At 48.5% G+C, this 24692-nt stretch overlaps 1 protein-coding gene across 2 annotated transcripts; it reads left to right on the top strand.

Annotated features, from left to right (window-relative positions):
* The first annotated feature begins 10319 nt into the window (after window positions 1-10319).
* LOC119453059 (protein TsetseEP-like) lies at window positions 10320-23944 on the top strand. 2 transcript variants are annotated; one of them, XM_037715047.2, is made up of 3 exons: window positions 10320-10435; window positions 18795-19169; window positions 23682-23944. In XM_037715047.2, exons 1-2 carry the CDS (start codon window positions 10372-10374, stop codon window positions 19157-19159), a joined length of 429 nt encoding a protein of 142 aa, XP_037570975.1. In that variant the 5' UTR covers window positions 10320-10371; the 3' UTR covers window positions 19160-19169; window positions 23682-23944. The 2 variants fall into 2 exon arrangements, with proteins under 2 accessions (XP_037570975.1, XP_037570974.1); XM_037715046.2 differs by lacking the exon at window positions 23682-23944 and adding an exon at window positions 19348-19525.
* The last annotated feature ends 748 nt before the right edge of the window (window positions 23945-24692 follow it).

Here is a 24692-nt window from a genome sequence, read left to right as displayed (position 1 = left end):
CAGTGGCGGTTAGGAAATCGGTTGAACTGGCTTCCATGTAACGAGCGGCGCCCGCAAGCGTGGAGAGCGTTCGCTCTCTCCATCTCCTGAGCGAGGGCGTTCCAAGGACTCTAAAAAGACGCCCCCGTCAACGGATTTCAGCCTTCAACACTATCTAGAGTGCTGAGTAGAGTAGCTATATAGTGTGTGCCGCTCTCAGGAAGCTTGTGGAGCTGACCGCTCCGTAGTGATGTAATTTGAAACGTCTTTGTTACTCGTTACGTCGATCAACTCGCGTGTCTGCCTGGGCCCCTCCGTATATACTGGTCAGCTCGACTGCTAGGCCTACGCTACCTCCACGGTATACTGGGCGTCCAGTGTAACAATACCTGCAGTGACCAAAGTTGGCATCAAAGATTTTAGTTGAAGACATGCAAGTGAGCTAACGACCTTCAAAAGAATTTTGGTAAGAGTAACGAGGCGGTGTACGTAGACGCCGCGCGATATGGCGAAGGAAGAAGCGTACACGCGATCAGCGGTTGTAGACAGCACGGGCAAATGCCTCGCCAGTGCCACAGTGACCACGGGACATACGGAGGCGGCAGAAGAAGCCGCGATAGCCTTAGCACTCGCCACGGTGCCGAACGCTGCGATCGTGATCAGCGACTCGCAGGCGGCAGTCCGAAGCTTCGCGCGCGGCCGCGTCTCGCGGGAAGCGGCCCGCATACTCCAAATTTGTGAGGACGGGGACTCGACGTCACAAATTCTACGGTTTTCCTCCTCTCGACCCCGGCACACACCGACGTCCCGCTCGCGGGCAACGAGGCGGCCCCACGCCGCGGCTCGAGGTCTCACTCGCCGAGCCGTGGCAGAATACGTGGCCGCCGCCTCCGCCCCCGAGTGCGGGGCGTCGGATCTGCCGGATTGAGACACTACGACAGACACGCTGCAACAACAACAATCACAATGGCTGTGGGGCGATCGCCTGACCACGTTCAGAGACCTCACACGACACTACAGACTCGAAAGACGCAAATTCCCGCCACCGCACGTTAAATTAAACAGGAAAGAGGCCGTAAACTTACGCTTACTGCAAACACACAGTTACCCTAGTCCGGCAGTCTTACGCCACTGTTACCCGAGCTTATACCCGACTGATGCGTGTAAAGCGTGCGGACACAGAGCAACGCTGCGACACATGCTCCGGGAATGTGCCGGCAACAATGGTACCGAAACCGCCGCCGTTCGCGACGCGCCCAAAACAGCAGGCGTTACTAGATTAAAGGAAGCCTCGAGCTCGCTCATTCCCGCCGTTGCCCCGGCTGCTGGGGCCGCTGGGGACCTTCTCCGTCGGCGTCGCCGCCGATGGGAGGCGGTCCTTAAGAGTTCGGAGCTGGAAGACCAGCTCTGGGCCGTCCGGCAAGCCGAAGATGCCACCCGAGTCCAAGGAATTCGAGCCGACACCTGAGGCCACTAAAAGCAAAGTGCCGGCTCTTTAAATAAAGTTTACTTCTTCTGAAGACATATGCACCGAGCGAGTGGCACGTACCCAGTATATTCCGAATCGGCGGCAAAGAGTTTCCTCGAACAACGGTACCTACCCAGTCCCGCGTCTACAGTGACCCACGTCGGCGTGAAAAAGGTTCGTTAAAGAGCGACCCGTATGTACGCCTTGCCGCATACTCAGCGACCCAAGTTGGTCCGATGGTTGGTTTGGAACGGTTAGCTCGCCACAGCAGCCCGACCCATTCGACCACTGACTACCCAGTGACCCAGGTAGGTGGGAAAGGGTACATAGATGTATAGATAAATAGATAGCCTCTGCAAAGTCCGTGAGAGAATGCTGATGCAACAATATCGGCAACTTTAACGCTAACTGAAGTTACCATGCCGTGACCGAGCAATGCGAGTTCGATTGCAGCACTTGAGAGGCGGTGGGTTCTCGAATCGTTTCGCCGCCGATGGGTATCTGTGATCCAAGTTGGCCTTTACAGTTTCGACTCCCGTTAAGGGCCGGCTATGCGATGTGCTGTGCGATCGGATGATTGGTGAGCACTTGAGCGTGTAATCCTGGAATGTAAGCTTATGCAAGTCGTCGCGGGAGCTTGTGCGAAGCCCATCCACGCCGCTGCGATTTCGGTTTACTCGCCCTAACCCGAAACGTACCTGACTAGGGGAAATCACAATGACCCCTAATTCCAGCATGATAGCTGCCCTCACTCCTTCATGTCCTTTATAATAGTTGTTGAAGAACAGCTGTCGTGACAAATAGTGGCGCAGGGGACATGATACAGAATGTGTGCAATTCCAATTCGCATTCCACCACCGACACCTCTGATGTCAGTGGTGGAATGTGAATTGGAATACTGCTGGTCTTCTAGCCATCTGCAACACAGGCCAATTTCCAACAATTTTAGCCCTCAGTAACGGTGCCTTGGAACGAGCGAAAAAGTTGACAGTCACTTAAAACGACGTCTTCAAAGGTCCTGTGCGTAAGACCGCTCTTTTGTAGGCTGTCGATCATCGCTTTTCTTTCTTTGTCAAACTGCGGGCATATCCAAATGTAATGTTCGATGTCACCAATGTCACCACAGAAAGCACAGAATGGGGAAGCGCGAAGCCCAGTCTTGAATAACCAAGCTGTGGTGTACGCGGAGTCGGTCCTGATGCGGTATAAAAGCGTCGCTTCTTCGCGGGTAAATCCATAAGTCACGCAGGCTTCGTGGGGATTCTTGTGGATCTCCCTAAAGTGAAGGCGGATTACACCCTTACGGTTCTGAAAAGCTTTTGGAGCTTTCACTTTTGGGACACATGTCAGCATACGCTCAAGAGGATAAAGGCGACAGCCTGCGCGCTCACGAGGCATTCGGTAAATTACTTTGACATTCTCAATCGAATGCGCTGTTACTTCCTATTGTCTTTCTCTTGTTCTGTTTTTCGGTCAACTAGACATCGCCGCTGGTTCTGCCCGGTTAATGGCACGTTAGAACGGCCGTGACAAGTCTTTGTATTATATAAAGACCATTAAGACACATACGCAGGTACACTAAATGATTTTTTAAACACTTTAATTGACGAGGGTAGCTACATGGGCTTGTATATATGGTTCCTTCTACTTTCTTGCAATGCAGGCAGAATCAGAGGGACAGGGAAATGCAAATTAGACAAACGCACAGCGCTAACTTTCAACAACAGATTTATTTTCAGTTCTCGCAGGCATACTTATACTTCTCAAAACGTCAGAAGACAAGTGTACATTGCCCGGAAAAAAAAAAAAAAAAAAAAAAAAAAAACATGGAGTACGCTTAAGCTTCGCCCTTAAGAGTGGAACGCGATAGCATTATTGGACGCCGTTGACGCCGACACGGACACCGTATTTTCTGCGACATAGGGCCCGATCAAAACGAATTAGCAGGCGAAGTCCCAATTTGACCTGTCTAGGATGCGAGCGCCATCTGGATATCATTTTCGCAAGTACCCGAACGCGCGGCTGTAGGGCTGGTAGAAATGCTGGAAAAGGGGTTTGTGTTTGAGTTGCCTGGTAGCAGAATTATGTTTTCTCGTACATTCAAAATAAAATCCGACGCCGATTGGTAAACAAGCCGACGGTTAATCCGACGCCGAATGGTAAAATCGTACTTTACCACATTTTTGACGGATTTCACTGTGACAAATTCAATTTTTGTTCACGAAAACCTTCCACCACGTGGAGGGCCTACGCGTTCGGGGTGGTTGGGGCCCTTGGGGATGATTTTCTCCGCCACCCGCCGTGAAAACCGCACGCAAACACTTTTGTAGTCACACTGATTATTTAGAAGGGTGTCCGTTCAACGCGATCAGAGATAATCGAGCTCCGTTTTTTTATCGATGAAGAAATACTGGCGCAGCGCATGCGCTTGAATTTTGGTGCCATAACGCCGGACGGTAAATTTTGCGCCGCATGGTGCTTCGCGGGACCACTCGTCAAGTTCACAAGGATGGCTTGGTGGGCTGGTTGGTAAAGCATCTTAAAGGTGAATTCACACGACCGGACGGAGGAAGAATTTTCGCAGCGGATATGGCGTATCACGTGACGCGCGCGTCATCAAAATGTACCGCCCTCGCCTAGTCCGGCCTCCTCCGCTCGCTGTCCGGATTGAAAATGCTCGCCGATATTTCCATCCGTCCGTCTGGCGGTCGTCTGACGTCAATTTAGCGTAGTCATGCGTCAAATCTGTCCACATTGGACAGATTGGCGTGGCTACGATGGCGTGTTGTCGGCTTGAAGCCACGTGTGTTGTTGGGCAGCAGTGACCGCACGTGCTTTTGCTGTGGTGCAGCGAGAAAGGCGAGTCATGGTTGCGCGCGCATTTCTATATTTACTCAGACCGCGCAGCCTGCGTGACCTCAACATGAGTGAGGTGCACAAGAAAACGCTAAGTGGCGAGGCAACCGTTACTTTTTCGGCTCTTGCCGAGGGATTCACAGCGCTATGGAATATAGAGCACGCCGAGTATGCAAACGCGCAGCTGCTAATAAGCGTTGGAGCCGAGAGTATGCACGCGGATTCCGCAAACGGCGCTCCGGCTGCGTGACTGTTTGGCCCGCGGAGCAGGCGGGATTTTGCCCTCGCGTGTGTATCCACCTTTAGGATACTCGTCAAGGATTGGTGCCGATTACCGTCATCCTCACCTACGCCGCGACCTGTACGAACCGTAGAAGCAGACGTACTTCTTACATCCGGAATCTGGCAGATGAGCACTCTGGACTTGGCCATACATCTAGCAACAATCTTAATGCGTTCGCATTAAGATTGTTGGACTTTCTGGGGGCATATATCCATCATTGTATACGTTAGAATCCGTTTTGCCTCCAACCTGGGTGACTGTAGTCCACGGTCGAATGGTTAGAGCGCCGGGCTGGTGTGTTGAGGAAACAAGGTTCCAAACCAACCGCCGGACCGACTTGAGTCCCCGAGTGTGTCGCTCTTCAGCGAATCCCTTTCCCGTCGACATTGGTCACTGTAGATTCGGGACTGGGTATGCACCGCACTTCAATTAAACTATTTGAGATGAACCGCCGACTTAGAGCACTGGGTATATATGTGCCAGTAGGTGCGTGCGCCGCTCTAAATAAAAAAAAAGATATCCTTTAAATTTCTGCGATGCTGAGCGGAATCGAACCCACGTCACAAGGGTTTCTCAAGGACAGGAAATGCAGGTGCAAATGCAGGCTGCGCCACTAATGTAGATGTAAATCCTTGCACTGGGTACGTGCCGCTTTCCAATGAACGTCTTTCACGTCAACGGCAGGTGAAGGTCGACTTTAGCAAAAGGTGCGCTCACGTCTGCTGCCATTCATCAAAATAAATGAGCCCCTAAAGGGTCACTGAGCTAATTCAATCCAATCCATTCCGCGTTCGCGCGCGTGTTCGCGGTATCACATTCGCGGGTTGTGCGTAGTTTTGGGTGAAGCTCTATCGTGCGCGCTCGGCTCATTACGCGGAATTTGTACCCGCGGCGTAGCCTTAGTGGGAGAGGTGTTCCTTGCACACGAAATTTGTTTCACCCTTACGGGTGTTGGCTTCACCCATGGGTAAACCCGTACCCTTATAGGGCCTTAAAATGTATTGCACAGCCAGACCACTGCAACTACCCGTGCGATGGGAAAAGGCTTATTTGAAAACTGTAGTAATTGTGACAAGTTTGGGTGAACAGAAGTACGTGACAAGATGTGGGGCTGCTAAGCACGAGGGCGCGGGATCGAATCCCGGCCACGGCGGCCGCATTTCGATGGGGGCGAAATGCAGAAAACACCCGTGTACTTTGATTTAGGTGCACGTTAAAGAACCCCAGGTTCTTTGCAAACAAACCAGCTACAAATCCGAAATTCCAATATGCGCCACAAAGTTACTGGTTGAAACGTAATTAGCAAATTCTTGTTAACTAGTAAATAATGTATGTCGACTTTTTTCTGCAAGTTATGTCCGCCACTTCGCGCATTGCAGTTCGAGGATTAGAACTGTGCTATCTGCCACAGAAAATTTGAAAATATTCCGTATATTAAAAAAAGAAATCTGTTTGGTGTATTGATTTATCTACATATAGGGCACACGTAACGTGCGTGTGTGCGCGCAAGTCTGATGAGATGATGGTGCAGCAGAGTCCAATGGGGAGTACTGAAAACGTAAACAGGATGTTATATTGATAACGGCCACCCACGGATCGCGATATAGCGTGAGTGATAACAAACGGCAAGTACATGACCGACCAGAAAATAACAACATGCGAGTACCTTGGAGCCTAATCACCTCGATAATACTGACAAGTCGGGCCGATCGAACAATGCTATTCACATGCCTGTCAATCTATTCCCAGCGATCGCACGCTGCTGGACGAAATGTAATGAATGGCGGTGTGCCGATTAAATTTTTAGACCTTGAATATCTCCCAGTGTTTTTGGTACGCGTCTGTGCGCGAAGTACTTGCATCGCCTAAAACTGCGAGGTTCGCATGTATGATACCTTTCCAGGTGAGCACGCCTTGGTATCCTTATCTCTGGCCAGAAGGCCTGCCAATGTTTGCTTCTCGAAACAATTGACGGCCTCGGTGCAAACACGTCAGAAATCACTAGGCGCAAAAGGAACACAATCAACCGCTGGCTTTTTGCTCGCAGCCTCCTTATCCAAAGGGTGGCGTGTAATTTTCTTCCGTAAAGTTCTCTTTCTTCTTTCTGGGATTTTACGTGCCAAAACCAGTTCTGATTATTAGGCACGCCGTAGTGGAGGGCTCCGGATTAATTTTGACCACCTGGGGTTCTTTAACGTGCACTACAACGCAAGCTGGGGACGGGCAAACTGTAGCGGAATTCACACAGCGATTGCCCAGCGTCTTGTGCTACTGAATGCGAACTGTGCGTAAATTTAATAGCTGGCCCGCTTCGTATACTTTCGTGGTTTAATGCACAAACATGAGGAAACACCGAGTAAAGGCAAGCGCTTACTTGTGTATCTTTTAAAAAGAAATTGAATTTATGCACACCCGATAGGCGACGCAGTCGTAAAGGGTACAGCGCGAAGGAACAAGCAGAGGGGCACATATAATGTGGCGTGAATAACTGCGAACTTTCATGTCTTGACAATATTTTATTCTCGACACATTACGACAAAAAGAGGAGACATAATATATGGCATAAATCGCTGAGAATTGTCGTCTTAACGGTATTTGAATCATAACACAAATGACAAGGGGCCGACATAACATTTTATGAATCACTGCGATTTTCATATCTTGATGGTATTTGGTTCATGACACTTTATGTCAAAAAAGGAGGGACATAACGGGGCATTATTATTGCGAAGTGTCATTCCTTGAAGGTATTTCATTAATGAGATATTATATGTCCCCTTTCATTGTTCCTTTCTTTGCCTTCTGCTTTGTGTTCCTTCTGCCTGCGTCACCTATCGGCGGCGTATGAATCTCGTGTTTTCCAAACGAACTAGTTTCAGTAAACACTTGTCCTGTCTCGGCGTTTCCTCGTGTGTCTCGTTCGCGCTTTCAGCGATTAAACGGGATGACGCCTTGAGTACCCTGGATGCAGCACATCCCTGGTTTTTAAGAGAAAACCGCAGAAGGCAGCATGATCGATGGGCATTACATTTCCCAGCTACAACTAAATATGCCTCAGTGACAAATCGCGGGTTATTGTTTATGAAACGTGTGTTTAGGAGGTGTTATCATATTGGTACCTACCTTTCTTAAACGACCACTGAAATCTTTGTGCACGAGGCGAAAACTAACTGGAACGCCAATGCATTTCTCCGAAAAGTTCGGGAATTATTATTATCTCGAAACTGGTGTCATCCTGATAATTCGTTCCAAGGTGGATCCGCGTTGCGAACTCCACGGCTAGAGTTTGAAAATTGCAATATGGACCATAAGGTAATTAGTTAAAAACTTAATTAGTGATTTTGTTAATTAGTCGATTATGCCTTTCAATTCTTTTTTCAAATAATGTCATTCTCTTCGAATAGACCAGCTCATGAACTAGAATTGTGCTATCTGCCACAGGCAACCTTGTGGGGTCTCACACATGCTCTTGGCACAAAGGAACGACAACACAGTAGTGCAAACAATCAAAAGGGCATTTATTACACCTTTCATACACTAATACATACTAGCCGAATTACAACCAATAGAACATTCACACGGGCGCGCGACAAATCAAGGAAGTCCGACTCACCGCGACCCGATAGCGAGCGAATACGTTCGCCCCATGCTATGACACCATCGCCTAGTCATTTAAGTGTGCGGTCACGCGAACGGTGGCGCGTTCGAACGATCCGTGTTCGTCCATACCGGTGCCCCGCTCAGAGCCACACGAGACGTCTCGCAAAGCGTGGATCGGCGCACGCGCGGGACGTCCGCGTCGCTCACCGATCCCAACCCAAAGAGGAAGCGCCTTTGACCTTTTTCTCCCAAGTCACCCCGCCGTTCGGTGGCGTTAGCATCGCGACACTCGCGCCATCTCTCGCAATGCGCCGCAACCACCACGATCGCCGCCGGCACTTAGCCACGCGGTGAAGCCGGATTACAGGAGACGCGCGAGTTCGCTCAAACACTCCGTATAGGCAACAACAATAACAACAACCCATCTTTTTTAAACATGAGCCGGTCACCGGCTCTGTTCTCCACTAATTTACGAAATGAAGCAAGTGATGCCGGAATAATTCCACAAATATTCACCTTCAAGAACGCATGGTTATGGTGCGAACGACCGTTGCAACGAAAGAGAGAGAGAGAGATAAATGAGATGCGAAAGGCAGGGAGGTTAACCGGAAGGTAGATATCGAGTTTGCTACCCTACACTGGGGAAGTGGTAAGGGGAGACAGAAAGATAAAGAAAAATGCACACACTTAGAAAGAGAGGGAGATTTAAAAACACACACACACAAAGGAACAAAGCCAAATGTGGTTTGTAGTGCGGGCCGATCCTGCGGGCAACGCTATCAAATTCGTGAGTGAGCCGATCGGATAATGCTATCGCATCGCTGTCACCCGGGTGTAGCACGTGGGTCTTTGCCTCTCTGTTCGAGTTCGGCGTCGGCCTCTCGCCGAGTACACGCATCGGGTGGTCTCGCACAAAACTGGGGGAGGAGAGGGTGAGCACGAAGCGTAGCGGTGACGTCAGCGTGGATGTGTTTCGGGAGGGCCTTCCTCACAGGGCGCTCGATCCCTTTGTATAAAGGTGGGAAAGGCTGCGAGCTCCCCACAGGTAGTCCGTTCTGGAGTGCCGCGCAGGCATGCATCCTCAGCCCCTACCTTTTCAACCTGGTGCTGGCGTCTCTCCCATCTGCAGTTCCAGCAGACCTCCGGCATCGCATCTATGCATCTCCGTGTACACCGATGATGTAGCTCCGCGGACGCAGGGTCCCACTAGGAGCCTTCCAATCGTTCGGTCCTGCGTGCAGCGATCCCTGGACGAGGTTGTTTACTACTTCCAGACATTGCAACTCTCCGTATCGTCAACGAAAACGGAGGCCCTCCTCGTCCAGCCCAGCATACCATATGCCGTAGAGCTGTCCCGATGGTCCTTGGTGCCAACCGCATACCATGGAAGCGAGCCGTGACCGACTTGGGACTGCAGATAGACCACCGGCTCTCGGGGGCGGCCAAGGCGCTCATCGCCCAAGTGCTGAAGGTCCAAAAGGCGGTATCGTGTGGGTTTACCGGGTAACGAATACCTTTCCGAGCCAACATTGTATGTCCAGGATTCATGTGGGAAATTATATTTCATTACGCCGAACGGAGGCACACTTACTTGCATTACCTTGTCGGCCAGCACATACAGAAGTCATGCAAGCCCGTTTGTTGGTAGCACTTGCATTCGGTGAACATACAAGTTTCGTATATATATCCACGAATATATCCGTGGAGATACCGACCGGCCCAGCTGCAGAACACAGACGCAGCGAGGAAAAACCCGGGAGGGTCGGCGAAGAAATACTTTGCTTTAACGTTTTAACAATGGAGTTCAATCAATCAATCAATCAATCAATCTATCTATCTATCTATCTATCTATCTATCTATCTATCTATCTATCTATCTATCTATCTATCTATCTATCCACCAATCCCTCGTCTAATGCAGATTGGCCGCCATACGACACGTTGTCGCTAAATCATTAATTGTACGAACAGCCTAGTACCCTGCTAACTTCTCAAGCACATCGTGGTTCTAATGAGACAGAGCTTGTGTACATCGGCGTTTCACATCCGTGCTCGATGTTTACGTGGGGAAAAACAGCACCACTGATAATGCACACAGATAAGGCAGCGCTCGCACGACGCCTACTTAAAGGTTGGCACGAAACACTTCTGGCAGAGAGTACAGCGAGCCGAAGACAAAGCCGTCATGAGGGTCCTCGTGACCACCTTTGCCTTGGTGCTCATTGCCAGAGGCAGCTTGGCCGAAGAAGGTAAGTGCTGACGAAAACCTTGTGCATGGACGGTAGTGGCTAAAGCATGCAGCAGTGAGAAACAGTGGAAAATGATTATGTTTTCGAACCTTAAGACAGGAGAGGCAGGGGGAACTGGATAGCTTTCACAATTGAATTTATTGCTTAGTTCATTTTGCGCATAAATACAAGATGAACTATTCTAAATTTACGTGAAACGTTCCGTACATTAACACAGGTGCTCTTCGAAAGTGTTCGGGAAGCTCTGAATGAAAAAAAAAAAAAACTTGCCAACAACGAAAGAGAATAAGAAAAAGCCCTTTATTGGAAAGCAGTGATGTCGGCCTGCATACTACCGCTGACGGTCTACGCGGCATAGGAAGGGGGAATTTGATTAAAAGAATTCCAAGGAGAGCGGAGAAAACGAAAATAAAAAATAAGATGAGCGAGTAAGCACTGTGCCTCGCTCCGCCCTTTCTATCGGAAAAAGTGAGACATTCTAGGCATGCATGGGACACATTAAACATGGCCCTAACTATCTGTCTGCTGAGCATTACACGGGAGCAGGTCGAAATTTACCACAAACAAGAACCTCAGACTTTTGTATCCCCCTACTTCTCTCTCCAATGCGATGTCATGGCTCGACACTGCACAAATGTCCGGACGGACAGAAAGTTGCATGTCCGTGTTTCTCCTCTTGCCTTTTTTTTTTTTTTTTTTTTTTTTTGCTTTCTTGACCCGTATGGATTTTCTTTGTAGTTTCGTGCTACAGCTAAGTCGGGTGGATGGCAATTTTCTTTTTGATAAGGTTTTATTCACCTTGCGGGCTTCCTTAGACCTGATTTACCTCGTTTTCGTGGCCTCCACAATTATATTTATGCAGTCAGTGCGTTTTACCCTGTCCGCAAACATTTTTATAGTTTCGTGGAAAAATATCTTCAAGAACAATCGTACAGAAAGGAACGTGGTTTTAACATGAAATAACTTTATGCGCACAAGACGATCGAGGACAGAGAAGAGGCTAAGACACACGAGCGCAGACTGACAACCTCGCCAGTGCCCTTCAAACTCAATTGTGGGTACGCTGTACTGCTTCTCTATTGTCAGGGAGGGTAAAGTCGCTCTCCAGCTCGGTTTCTTCCGACGTCAAGAACACTGTTCTGTTACTTGATGCGACAGCTATGTTTTGAACAGCTATTTTTCTGTATCACGCCCTTCACTGCCACGTCAACACAGACCAATTCGTTCATCCCGCAGTGTATGCGCTTACATATCGTAATTGCGTTATAAAAATAATGTAGGAGAAAGTTATAAATACGCAAGAAATAGGCAATTTTAGAGAGTAAGTATGCGCTAAAGATTTCGAGAAAAGCATGCAGCAGAGTTAAGCAGGCGTGGAGTAGCGTTCCACTCCTCCCTCTGTTGGGCCGTCCCGTTCCTTGCATGGGCGCAGGACAGAGCAAAATAACATCTCGTATGAAAGAGTCGTTGATTACGCGTAGGAATACAGTGGCAGAAACCATTCCATAAGTGTGCGTTTTGAAAATCTTCTTTTCTTTTTCATCTGCACATAAACCCTTCTGTTCTGGCTCCACATGCGATAACATCAAAACAGCTATTTAGTGACATTTGGCAGTCGAAAAGGCTATTTTCCTTCCAACCGCACTTCTCCACGACGAAAAGGCCAGATATTACAACAGAAACTATATGTACTGTGGCGCCATTTGTGAGGGGTTTTCTCAACTGCGTAGTTCAGGCCGTGTTGTTAAATTTGAACTGCACTTCTCGTCCAACCGTCCAAATCATCCAGCCTCTTAGGATGGAACTTATGAGGGCACAAAGCTGTGGCACCTCTACGGTATATAGCTATACCCTTTGTTGTACCATATAGACCAATATGAAATGATTCACACAATTTGTTTCAAGATAACGCGATTCCAGTAAACGCAGCATTCCGAATCTCACTCACTGCTATTTGCTATGCAGACAGTCCTCACGATGAAAAGTCCCCCTCATTAAAGTCTCTTTTCTGTTTCTACTACGAAGCGGAAACAAGGGCAATTAAGTTACCGGCTTTAGGCCCAAATATGCTATTCATATTTTGCGCGTCGCGTACACATTACATAACTCACGCTGCACCGAGTCCTAAAGCCAAACTGATAAGGACACTCGTTACACCATGCCGTCAACCCTGTGGACACCGACTGAAAAGAAAGACCATTAGCCTTCCTTCAAGAAACCCCAAATATTTGTGGATTCCCGTCACTGATGCTTAAATGTATCGCAAAACATTCGTCGCTTCTGTAGTCCCACGAAAGAGAAAATATTATGCGAAGCATTACTGGGTTCGATCTTTGGGTCCCTTCATTTAAGTCGGACCACCGGGTAGTAGGGTTTAATTATGAACAACAAAATTCATCGATGGAGGTCAACTCCAGAACAATTTTGTTGGCCTACTGGGAATTGCATTGCTGACGAGTAAAATTAGCGCCAACAAAAAGACAACTAACACGTGAGGAAAAGACAAAGGCAAGCGCTACTTTTTCTTTAGGACCTTGAAAGAAGACCTCGAAAGAACTGAGACCAGGTGGTCCTCCACCTGGTCTCAGTGACTTGTGCAGCGAGCTGTCTAAACTGTCACAGCCTCCTGCCCGCTAGCCATTTCGGATTCTCGTGGTAGCACACAACGCGCGGCCAGCTCTTGAAAAGGGCGTACCTGGAGCCAGAGCTCGGGCTTCAATAGTTTGCACAGCCTCTTGACGAGTGCCCAGGAAGGCTTCACCAAACAGAAGAGAATACAAACATCTCGAGGGTAGATTACTTTAAGGATACAGAAGGCATGAAACTTAGCCCGGCATGGGGCTTCGACGATGTTGGAAAGAAGAACGTCGCTGAAGACGATGGCTAAGGAAACACGCAGAAAGATGGGCCTAATGTATGAGAAATACAATTTAGAATAATTGATTGTTTTGCCAGTTGGACTTGCATTACTGACAAGGAATATTAGCGGGGAAAAAAACTCACATAGAAAGAAAAGACAAGCGCTACTTCTTGACTCAACTCTGCTGTCTCTGATATCAACTCTGTTCTGCGCAATCAAGCAATAAATCATGGCAGAAAAACTTTGCGCATAATGTCGGTTCATAGGGTGTCTCTAATGCAAACGGGTGTCTTAATGGAAAAGATCATGATATTCAACTGTTTCTCTGACTTTCCTTAAATATTTTAAATTTGGGCTACTTCAGTGGCCACTCGTGGCCACTGGATACTCTGGCGTATTTAACATGAACTTTTGACCGGCGTATTAATGCCAGTGAGCACATCTTTGTTCGGCGGAATAACACAAAAAATGACGTCATAAAGCCTATACATATAATATCGGCATATAGGTATATGTCGACATAAAGCACACAGGGGAAGCTTTAGCTCGGGGCCAACACCCAATTCCGCCTCTTCAAATACCACATGTAAAACGCAGAAATGGTTTGGTGAGACAACCGCTGGACCAATTTGAACGAAAATTTGCTACATTTGAGACATAAAGTTAAATTCTAGTGAATCTAGGAAGCGTAATTTTAAATTAGGGCCTGGAATGTTACACTAAAATTGAGGAAAATTGGTAAGTTTCAAAAAAAAAAAAAAAATTGAAGCACGAAGCTTACAATTCCGCAACTTTGCACTAAGGACAGATATCGTGGTTCTGTAAACTACATTCATTAGAGTATCTTTATTTTTGCAGAGATCCGAACAATCGTGTTCCGCTTTGTTCCACTGAAAACAAAGAAAGAGAAATATAGATCTGCCACGGATAACCAGATATATTGTTGATCGTTCCCGCCGTGCTTGGTAGATTACGACGTCAGATACGCACCGGTAATTCGAACACAATGGCTCAGTTCAAGACCACAAAAGGATAAACTTCGAAAATGATTAACTGCAAAGGAGCTTTAATGCGAAAGCATTGCATGCCCGCGATTACGCGAAAATCCGTCGGCGGGACCGAAAGATGGTATACCAAAAATGGCCGACGCCGTAAAGAGTATAGAAACACGCGAAGAAATGCTCGTATTGACGTCACATTTGTCTGCGAGGTTCTTGTCAACAAAGTCAATTAATGGATTTGAAAATGAAGATTGGTATACTTCGATCTGGGTGGGAATCGAACCCGCGGGCCACCGGGACGCGAGACCAGCACACTTCCCCAACGCCACGGTGGCTCCACGGTTCTGGGAATTTTTCCTGCCAAAATTTCATCTAATACATTTGCGATACATGATGCATGCACCTAACGACCCCAACATAATACTTACTGCTTTTAACCCTTTCATTCAGCCCTTTCAGCAGGCAACATCGAAATTCTCCTTTACAGCACTAAGTTGTAGTGTTCCATTAATGGTATAAATCTATCTCCGCAACGATCCTTAAATTTGATTATTAGCTTAGATTGTAAAAAAACGTTCTCTGGTTTCTGGATACTATTGCCAATTCCTTTCTCGTTCGGTATGCGCTTTGGTCTAGCTGGCTCCTCACAGTGAATGTTCGAAAATCCTTGCTAACATCATCTGTTCCTTGAGCCTGGAAAGTGCCAAAAGTTTTCCCGTTTAAAGCAAACTCGATTAACTACAGAACAATTCATTTAGCTTCTCAATGCAGTAAGCTTCTAGAGCATGCATTTTTAAACACATCATTGAGTTCCTCGAAGCTAGCAACGTTTTATCGGCCTGCTAACTTGGTTATCGTAGAGGACCGTGTATTACCTGCATCACTCAATTAACTCAATTCGCAAATGATGTCTGCCAATCTCTCGATTTAAGTTTTTATATTAGCGCCATATTCATAGACATTTACAAGGTTTTCTATACGGTTGTTCAATCCAAACTTATGTATAAACTGAATGATATATTAAATAAACCGAACATTGTAATTGGATACCCTGATTATTCCTGTATCTTCGGTCATTATATGTATGTTTCACTTCAGCTAAATCGCCTATCGCTGATGTTACTTCTAGAGTTCCGCAGGGTTCGGTATTGAGTGAACTTCTTTTCATGCTATATATCAATGACTTAACCCAAGCATGTTTCAGCCAAAATCTGACGTTACGCAGGTGGCTGCGTCATTTATCAGCCCAGTACCTGCAAGCCCAGTACTGCAGCCCAGTACACCTCGATCCTTCCAAATAATTCCTTGGAAAGTTATTTTTGTAGTTAGTGCGATCCTTGGCAAATGAACATTAATTTCAACAGAACAGTCTGTATGTTCTTTTAAACACGTACCTCACAGTCATCTTTAATTTACTCATATAACGGTGCTTCTCTCTCAAAAGGTGTCATGACGATTTGTCATGGTCTAAATATATTGATTTAACTTGCAGTAAATCCCTTTCTCGGCTTGGTTATTTAAGACACAGGCTTCGTTCAGCTCTTAAGGCTACCTAATTGCTATATATATGTCATAAATTGCATATATTTAGGTATATGTATGCAATATGTCTATAAATGCCGCTTATGAATGGCTGTACTTTTTAACCACCAATTTACTTTATAAAACCAGGTCTTACGTTATTGACTAAATTATTCCTCAGAATATTGAGAATGGCGGCCCACAAACAAAAGTTATGAAACATAACATTCACAGCCTTTATCTTATAACCTCAGTTACGATTGGAGACAGGATTGCGGATGGAGCCGAAGCTATATACCACCTTGCTGAATGCAGGCTATCTTAGGCCACCATGAATGCTGTTCTGGCTATTTCCGTGACTGCCCTTACGATATTTCGCGAAGATGTAATTAAACCATAAAGTAAAAGCAGCAGTGACAAGAATGTTTATCGCTGTGCAGGCCTTTCAATTAAACTATCGCTAGTTATACAACAAACCACGAGTGGCGACCACAGGCACGTTCAGCTGCCCGGCGTAGCAATAACACTTGCACGCTGGCGCCGGCTGTACATTGACTTATTAATGTATTGGATCGTTTCGTTGAGGTTTTTGCTGCTGGCAGGTTTCAGTACTAAAGGACTATATACCATTGTAAGAAAGCTTCGTCCCGTACGGGCACTGTTTGAGCGTAGGGATCGAGTTAACCCATGATCTCTAAGATGGGTGTCACACGGTGCATTTTCCATCGTGATCGAGTCCTATCAAGATTAAATTTCTCGATCCCGATTGGCTCCCTTGCGGAAGCTGCGGAAGGAGGCCAATCACGATCGGAAAATTTTGATCCCGATCTGAATCGATCGTGGTCAAAAAATTCACGGTGTGACACTGGTATTAAAATCTCAATCCTCACACACCAACTCCTGTTCTTCATTTCATATGGTCAATTAGTCAGTGAATCAATAACTTCCGCGTGAACGGTAGTTAAATTGCATTTTTTTATATATTCGGTGTACTGAATTGACCTCTCTGTGCGTCTGTTGTTCTTATAGCCTCCTCACGCGTTCTGTTTTTTTAAAGCGATCCTTTCTTGCCGAGTTCGAGGCACTTATTTACTTTGCAATGGGGGTGTTTGCCTAGCAGCACTCGATCTAGCGTTTCAGCGTGTGGTGCTTGAGGATTGTTCTGCCGTCCCCCGCCTATCACCGCCCGCTCCCAACCGGTTTCAGCTGTGGCGCTCCACTCGCGGTGGTTTGCGGTGGGGGAGGGGCGCTGACGTCACTACGCGGCCGCGTTCGGCTGCGAGTTGCTGAGCGTGGCTCTCTGATGATCCCCGTAACCGGCGTAGGGTACGTACATGCTTTCCTCTCGTCCGCCGACACCTTTGTGACTAGGACTTGAGCTCGCTCACGGTGCCTTTGCCCGCGCGGGGGAGAGCGTGCTTTGTGCTGATCCTTGCCTGACGCTAAGCCGAAGAGCGGTGCTTACTGCTCGCGCCAGGTCGTACCACGCCCAGCCGCACTTGCCGAAGGCCCAATCCGATGGAGATTGCCCGAGCTCTCGCGAGTTGGCGCATTGGTTATCGCCAGAGGCCCAGAGCAAGTAGCATATCCGCCGGGACTTTTCCTAGCGGCGTGTCCCAGCTTGAGCCTACATGTGCTCTCGCAGCGATGTGCTATAGGCGCCCGTGTCTGTATTTTCTCCCTAGGTGCGGGACTCCTTTGGTTCCCCGTCGCCCGGGCGTTTGTGCAGTGCTGGTGCCGCCGGAGACAACAAACGGTTTCCGTTACTCAGGGCAATACTGTGTTCTTGCGTGCGTCGCTCGGTAGCCCCTTGCTGCCTGAGCCCCTTGCTGCCTGAGCTCGCGCGCAGCGGGGCTGGAGGCGACCGCTGACGCGGCCCTGTGGCTCGCTAAGCTCGAACCCGCAATGGTCGGTCTCCTGTGAGACCCGAAGACCCGACAAGTGGTAGAATGAAACAAGTCAATGGGGGCTCTGGCGAAGCGGGCGAGCAAGCGTTGCTTGTCACCTTCTTTCACCTTCACCAGCACTGTGACCAGTGCCTTCAGTACAATCACTCCTCACCCAAAGAGGATCCATCCTGGCGACATAGGGGCAGGAGAACACAGGGGGGTCGTGGCACTGCTTGAGGCGGGAGACGTGGACAATTTCCTGGCCGCGACGACGCTGGTCGGAAGATGCGTCCACCAACTTGATGAGGTAGTTGACCGCGGATTTTTGTTGCAGTACCCGATAGGGACCGTGGTGCTTGGAGAGCAGCTTGGAGGAATGGCCCGGTGGAGTAGACGGCACCCACAATCAGACCAGCGAGCCGGGAGCAAAGCATGTAGCCGTAGTGGACGCGTCGTGGTGATGCTTTTGGCGCCACTGGTACTGGGATGTGAACGAACGAGCGAACTGGCGACATTCTAATTATAATAGTTATAATAATTATTATTATATTATAATTTTAAGAATGCGCGGGATGTGTGACTCGCCATGTATTGCAAATTGAGTGGTTGTGAACCTCTGCCTAACGCCTGTACAGTTGCCGGAATATTGCGTGACACTCTAAAAAGAGAAAGCATCGAAGCTGAAACTATTTCAAGCCTAGGCTTCGAGTGGCGCTCCATTAGCGTACCCTCTGTATACCTTAGCGTTGATGAACTTTGGTTTCCAAGGAAATAATCAGTCGCGCATATCATGCGATCCTATACGAGCCCACACTTGTGTGCCTGTGGAAATTAAAACTTTGTTGGAAGTATGCGCCTTATGTTGTCATTTACACTTCTTGTGTCATGGTTCGCCCTGCGCTACTCAATACGAAGACTATTTGAGTGTATTTATTTGAGAATGTCTCTGCGTATCAGCACTTTTCTCATTCCGGGCCTCCGTGCTTAGCCTAATAATTTTATGTACGGTATTCGGTCTCGCTTGGACGTTTTGAGCGTAAGTGTGAAGCAGTGCGAGCTGAGCACGTTCAATGCGCCTCCCGGTGCAGGTTCTTCAACTGCGCGTGCTGTCGAGGATGAGGTAACACAACCCGCGCCCAGGCGCATCGAGCCACCCACCGCTTCGAGCCCGAGGCCCCAGCTTCCCTGGCGACCCTGGCCACAACCTTGGCCACAGCCTTGGCCAAACCCTTGGCCACAGCCTTGGCCTCAACCATGGCCTCAACCGCACCCGTGGCCTCAACCGCAGCCATGGCCCCGGCCTCATCCACAACCTGCACCATTGCCAAACCCAGCGCCTCAACCCTGGCCTCAGCCCTGGCCCCGTCCTCAGCCTACGCAACGGCCACGCCCTGGACCTGAACACAGTCGCCGGCCATGGCAGCAGCCGCTTCCCGACCCCGTGGTGCCCTAGGACAAGACTTGTACGTAACTGGTTGCGAGTAATTAATCACTCGTAATGAATTACGTTTTTGGTAATATTGTAATTTAACGATGACGCTGTTACTCGGTAACGCTCCCTGTAATTAAATTACTTTTTTTCAGTAACCAATTACAAGTAACCAGCTACATGTTTCAGCTTTGTGCACTTAATGTTTGCAGGAACTATACAGTGCCCAAAGGGATGAAAGCATATGTACTACTTGGCTTACCCCTTCCCACGTCCTGCGTCCTGCCACAACGCCTCGATCACCTGAACCTGGCAGGCTTCCAGATTTGCACACCTCCCTTGAAAGTCCGATCTCTCAGCTTTTCTCTTTCAATAAAATGTATCTTTCTCCTGGAAGTGAATTTAAGCCGCCTTCATAATATAGTCAGTAAGAGCTGATTCTCAAGTCTTCGCTCAGTGCAGTCTACGACTTTTCTGATATAGACTTAAGTTGTTGGCCGTTAAACACATATGTTTCTATTTGTTTGATATACAGTATTTCCCAACTATCGTGCACCAAGATTTAAAAATATGCAAATTCCACGTAGCTGGACAGAACCGAGTTAATGTCGTTTGCTGTCGCTTTGAGATACACATGTTATTCTTTGTATTCCGCCTAGTTACGTCATTAGTCTTAATTAATTAGTCAACCGCTAAAATATTATAATTAGATGGAAAGTGTGAATGAGAAAATTGCAGAGCAACATGAAAAAAATTGGCTGAGGTTTAACTCTTGCAAACCTAGTTATCACGAGCGAAAGGTCTGTTTCGCCTGGTTTTGCAAAGACTATGCACACAGTGTTTCATTAATGCAAGCTTCCGCGCTTGGTAAGCTTCTCTATGACGTCCTAATCCGGCCTGCCTTTGCCCCCCCCCCCCCCCCCCCCCCGGTGCTTCAGCAGCCAACTTTGCCTTTGCTTGAGATTTTGCAGCTGGCCGTCTAACTATATCTACTGGACGATCGGATTCAGCGTGTCGCTTGCGCTGAAGCGCACGCACAGACGGCCCAGCCGGCGCGCCATCCATGGCGAGAGAGAGATTGTGGTTGTGAAGAGGAAGAGGCGCTATTTTCTGCAGCCCTTTAAGGAGCACGACTCAGCCCCTTGGGGAAGGGGCGGGGGATGTAAAGAAGAAAGAAAAGAAGGTCGAGGTGATTACACAGCCCTTGACTGTCAGGGGTAACCAGGCGGCGCATTCACAATTTGCACGACAGCCCCGTGTCCTCCAGGAATGTGAGAAGGTGCCTGAAGGCGGAGCCGTGGTGTCGGCCGGGAGAGAGCAGCTGCGAAGCTGAGTCCGTAGGGAGTCCTAGGCGTCGGAATGACGCGTAGAGAGAAGCCCTTTCTTTGGAGAAAGCGGGGCAGTAACAAAGTAGATGGTCGATTGTTTCCTCCTCTCCGCACGCTGAGTAGGCCGGGGATGGAGCCGGGCATTTGCTGTACTTCCGGGAAGCCGTCCAGGAGCAGCCGGTCCGGAGGCGCAGCAGGAGAGACCGCTCCTGCCTTGTGAGACCGCGATCAGGAAGTGGACGGGGAGGGCGACCGCTGGCGACGCGCCGATCCGGGTGGAGCGCCGCCATTAGGTGCCGCTGAAACGCGTGCCTTGCATAGTCAAAGGCAGTCACAGCGGTGCTGACTGGTACAGTAGCATGGTGTGCTGCCTTTGCCAGGCCGTCAGCCTCCTCGTTGCCCTGGACGCCGACGTGAGAGGGGAGCCACTGCAGCGACCACTTCAGGCCACTTGAAACGAGGGCGCGAAGCTTTGCCGCCAGCAGGGCAACGCCAAGGCCGGCGGTCTCCAGTCGACGAAGAGCCAGGAGCGCCTGAGCGTAGTAGTAGTAGTAGTAGTAGTAGTAGTAGTAGTAGTAGTAGTAGTAGTAGTAGTAGTAGTAGATGTTAATGAAAAGAGAAAAGACGCATGTTTCTGCAGCCCTTATAGGGAGCACGGCTCAGCATCTGAGGGGCGGGGAAAGGGGGATAGAAAGTAGGAAAAGTGGAAGAAGCGGAGGGAGAGGGTAGTCGGCATCGTCTCCGCCTGAGCGACCAAGCGCCGGCGAAGCAGCCGTTAAACCCTCGCCTAGTCACGTGGTACCGTAGCAGCGAGGCTCCGAGCGAGCGCAGCTGCGAGGCCTCTCCGCAGCGGATCACGTGGCATGACGTCACACCTGCAACTCTTGCGCTCCGGCGGCTCAAGGTCATTGCGACGCGATGAATGACCTTGCGAGACATGGCGTAGTAGAGCTTTCGCTCTAAAACTCCCGGTACAGCTTTCTGTTGCTCAATACGAGCTACATAAAAGTGTTTTGCCGAGCGTGAAAGAAGGCCCGCGAATACACGCAAAGTGCCTCGAGCGGCTAGTCGCGCGGCAATTTTGCGTGTATTCGTGGGCTTCTTTCACGCTTTCACTTCCATCGTGCAAACGCCAACTCTTTGAGGTGATCGCCGGGTGGGTCACATTGTGCAGCTGGGGTGATTCTTTGCCTCATCCGTGGTACCTTGCGGTAGGTAGGTAGGTCTCTGTCCCGCCTTGATTTAAGAAATATGATATTAAATGATTAATTAAATGATATTAAATGATATTAAATGAAATATTAAATATTATATTAAATATGATATTATTAAAAATTAAGATATTAATAAAATTACTTCACATTCTCATTCGAATTTATGCGTTCGACTACCACATAAGCTTGATGGTGCGACTCCCACCGAAGGTTGTTGGTTCGACTGCCTGAATTAACTCTATCTTAATTAAATTTGTCTTAATAAGATAGAATTAATTCAGGCATTCGAACGACGAACGCGCTATAGCAGTGGAACGAGTACTAGGGGCCGTATGGGAACGCTGGCATGATGAGCGGCATCGGAGCCAGCTATGGAAGAAGACGACGAACGCGCGAGCAGTGGGACGAGTGCGTCTCTGTGACCACGTGACTTTTTGTACCTTTCGTGTAGTCGCCGCGTTTTCGCTCAAGGTCCTGCTGTGCGAGTTATTGTAGCGCTTCTGTGATACGCCCGTTTTTTTTTTTGCAGGCCTAAGCCAAAGATACGGATGCTGTCTACTTCGGGGATGCGGTGGCACCGGTCAAATAGTTGAGTGTCAGGGGGGTCAGATGGCGTGCGAGGGCCCCTGCCTGTGGGCCGGTAGAGGAACAGTTCCGATTTAGTAGGGGAGCAGGCGAGTCCTCATGCCTCGACGCAGCATGTCCAACAGGCCGTCTGATTGCACGCATCGCCAGTCGCCAGCACGGAATGAAGGAGTACAACACGATCAGGCTAGCGCAAGTCTTCACTATCAGCCGCATTGCCTACATTGCACCCTATCTCCAAACCGGACGTGCGTCTTGTTAACCTCCCTGCCTTTCCTCTCTTCTATTTCTCTCTCTATATATATATATCCACCTAAATGTAACAGACAAGCATAAACTCAACACAATAATCAAGAGAGCGTACAAGACGGCTCTCCGCCTCCCCGTTTCCACGGCCAACGCCCGCCTCACAGCGCTCGGCCTACATAACTCCGTCTACGAAATCATAGAAGCTCAACGCATATCACAATACGAACGTCTTGCGCAGTCGACTTCGGGTCGCTCTGTCCTCGGTAACCTCTGAATTACATACGTTAGCCCAGTCTGGGCCCAAGTGCCGGATGATGGATGGCCCATTGTTATACCCCTCGCCATCACCGATGCCTCTTTCACAAGTGTCGCGGTATATATACTCAGCGGCGGCACGTCCCACCAATCGTTGTGCTCCTTTGTCTCGTGACGTAGAGATCGCGCTAGCGCTGTAATCAGCAGTTGCCCTTTGTACTCGCTATGGGACGGACGCTCGTTTAACCACATCTTCCAGGATCCTGACGTCAGAATCCTGACGCTACCGTGCAGTGTGCCGCGGCTATGAACGCTGTGGTTCATACGCTAGTCTACGACTGATGGGGGCGGACTTGGCGCAGTAAACGCACTACTTGGCCATCGCGCCGGGCGAAAACAAGACGCCGGTGTCCTTGCTCTTTGACGAACATGCTGAAGACGCTCAATATAGCCAATAATGATAATATATAAATTCAGTATAGCAATATTCACTATAGCGGACCCACCATAGTCACAGCTTCGCTGGCTTCCATCTTCACAGTAGTGGAAGGGCTCTGAATGTTTTCATCTTTGTTCTACCCGGCCGTCGCTGTGGCTAAGTGACTACGGCGCTGTGCCGCTGAGCATGATGTCGTGGGTTCAATCCCCGATGGGGGCGGCCGCATTTCGATGGAGGCGAACTACAAAAAAACAATCGTGTGCTTTAAAGTGCATGTTAAAGAACCCCGGTTGGTTAAACTTAATTCGGAGCCCTCTTCTACGGCATCCCTCGTGGGTCCGCCGTGCAGCTTGGGGACGTTAAAAATCCCGCAATTTACTTGTTTGAGATAAGTCAGAATACTGGATCATGTTGCCATCTTTATGTGACATTGTGGAGTTGCGTCTGAACATTTGGCGACTCTTCCTCTTGCGCAGATCTTCCGCGTACTGGCAGCAAGAGAGGCGCTGAACACCCTGCAGGGGCAGAGACCAGAGCTTCCATGGACCAGATAAGCACATGCGCGCTCCAGGGACCGCATAAGTCGTATTTGGTTAACTGAAAACCTAGGATGACCCATCATGTGGAACCTTGCTGGCTGTGGCCGAAAATATTTACCACGTCGGGAACAACCTTTACTGTTTACTGCTCTCTGCAAAAGCGCAATAAAATTTCTGAAGAACAAGCAACAAAATTATTTGCGGCGCTCTGCAATATCCGCTGCGTCCCACTGCTATATTGTGAAAGGCGCTATTTAAAAGTACTACATTTTAAAGCGTTTCGCTTTCTTTGGGAACCGACCACGATTTTTCGCGTCTAACCGTTTGCTTGGGCCGAACCCCTAATGCTGTGCAGTGCAGCAACCTTAATGAAGATTTTAACCTATACAGTTGACCTAATCCTAACCATTGTTTCGGTGACAGAAATTCCTGAAAAACTCGCATAGTAGACGAGGTAACAAAAGCATGTCGGCCTAAATCGACGCGTTACTTGCTTTTTTGACCGTTCTAAGCTTTCAGTTGATTTAGCATTCATTGAAAGCAGTGTGCAAACGGACGAGGACTAAGGAAAGAACACAGGCCTCCATTACACTTTATTGCGTGGAGTATTGCTACCAAAATGACTACTTCGCTGAAGACTCTATACAATGTTTGACGGGATGTTCGAAGAGCTGCGTTCCGTCAGCAATCGCAACAGGAAGCTTTTTTTTATTTATTTTTTTATCCCGTAATGTCTGCAGCCACTATTTAACTTGTTCATTTATTTGAGACAATTATTCACCTATTTTTAAGGAAGAAAACGTGCACTAAATAGATGTACACTGTACACAAAATAGATCTGTAATTACTCTGTAATTATGAGAACTCGCTAGAATGCTCACGGCATCATACTACCACCATGACTTTTTTTCCCAATGGGCTCTGCAGCGCTTTGGAAGAAAATTATGC

This window comes from Dermacentor silvarum, chromosome 5, assembly GCF_013339745.2.
Source record: "Dermacentor silvarum isolate Dsil-2018 chromosome 5, BIME_Dsil_1.4, whole genome shotgun sequence".
Classification (NCBI taxonomy): domain Eukaryota; kingdom Metazoa; phylum Arthropoda; class Arachnida; order Ixodida; family Ixodidae; genus Dermacentor; species Dermacentor silvarum.
The sequence above is the reverse complement of the archived record's forward strand: the minus strand, read 5'-3'. Positions and strand labels throughout refer to the sequence as shown.

Coding starts and splice junctions, on each gene's coding strand:
- LOC119453059 (XM_037715047.2), top strand. CDS start 10,372: ATGAGGGTCCTCGTGACCACCTTTGCCTTGGTGCTCATTGCCAGAGGC. Junction 10,436..18,794: donor AGGCAGCTTGGCCGAAGAAG/GTAAGTGCTGAC, acceptor CTCCCGGTGCAG/GTTCTTCAACTGCGCGTGCT.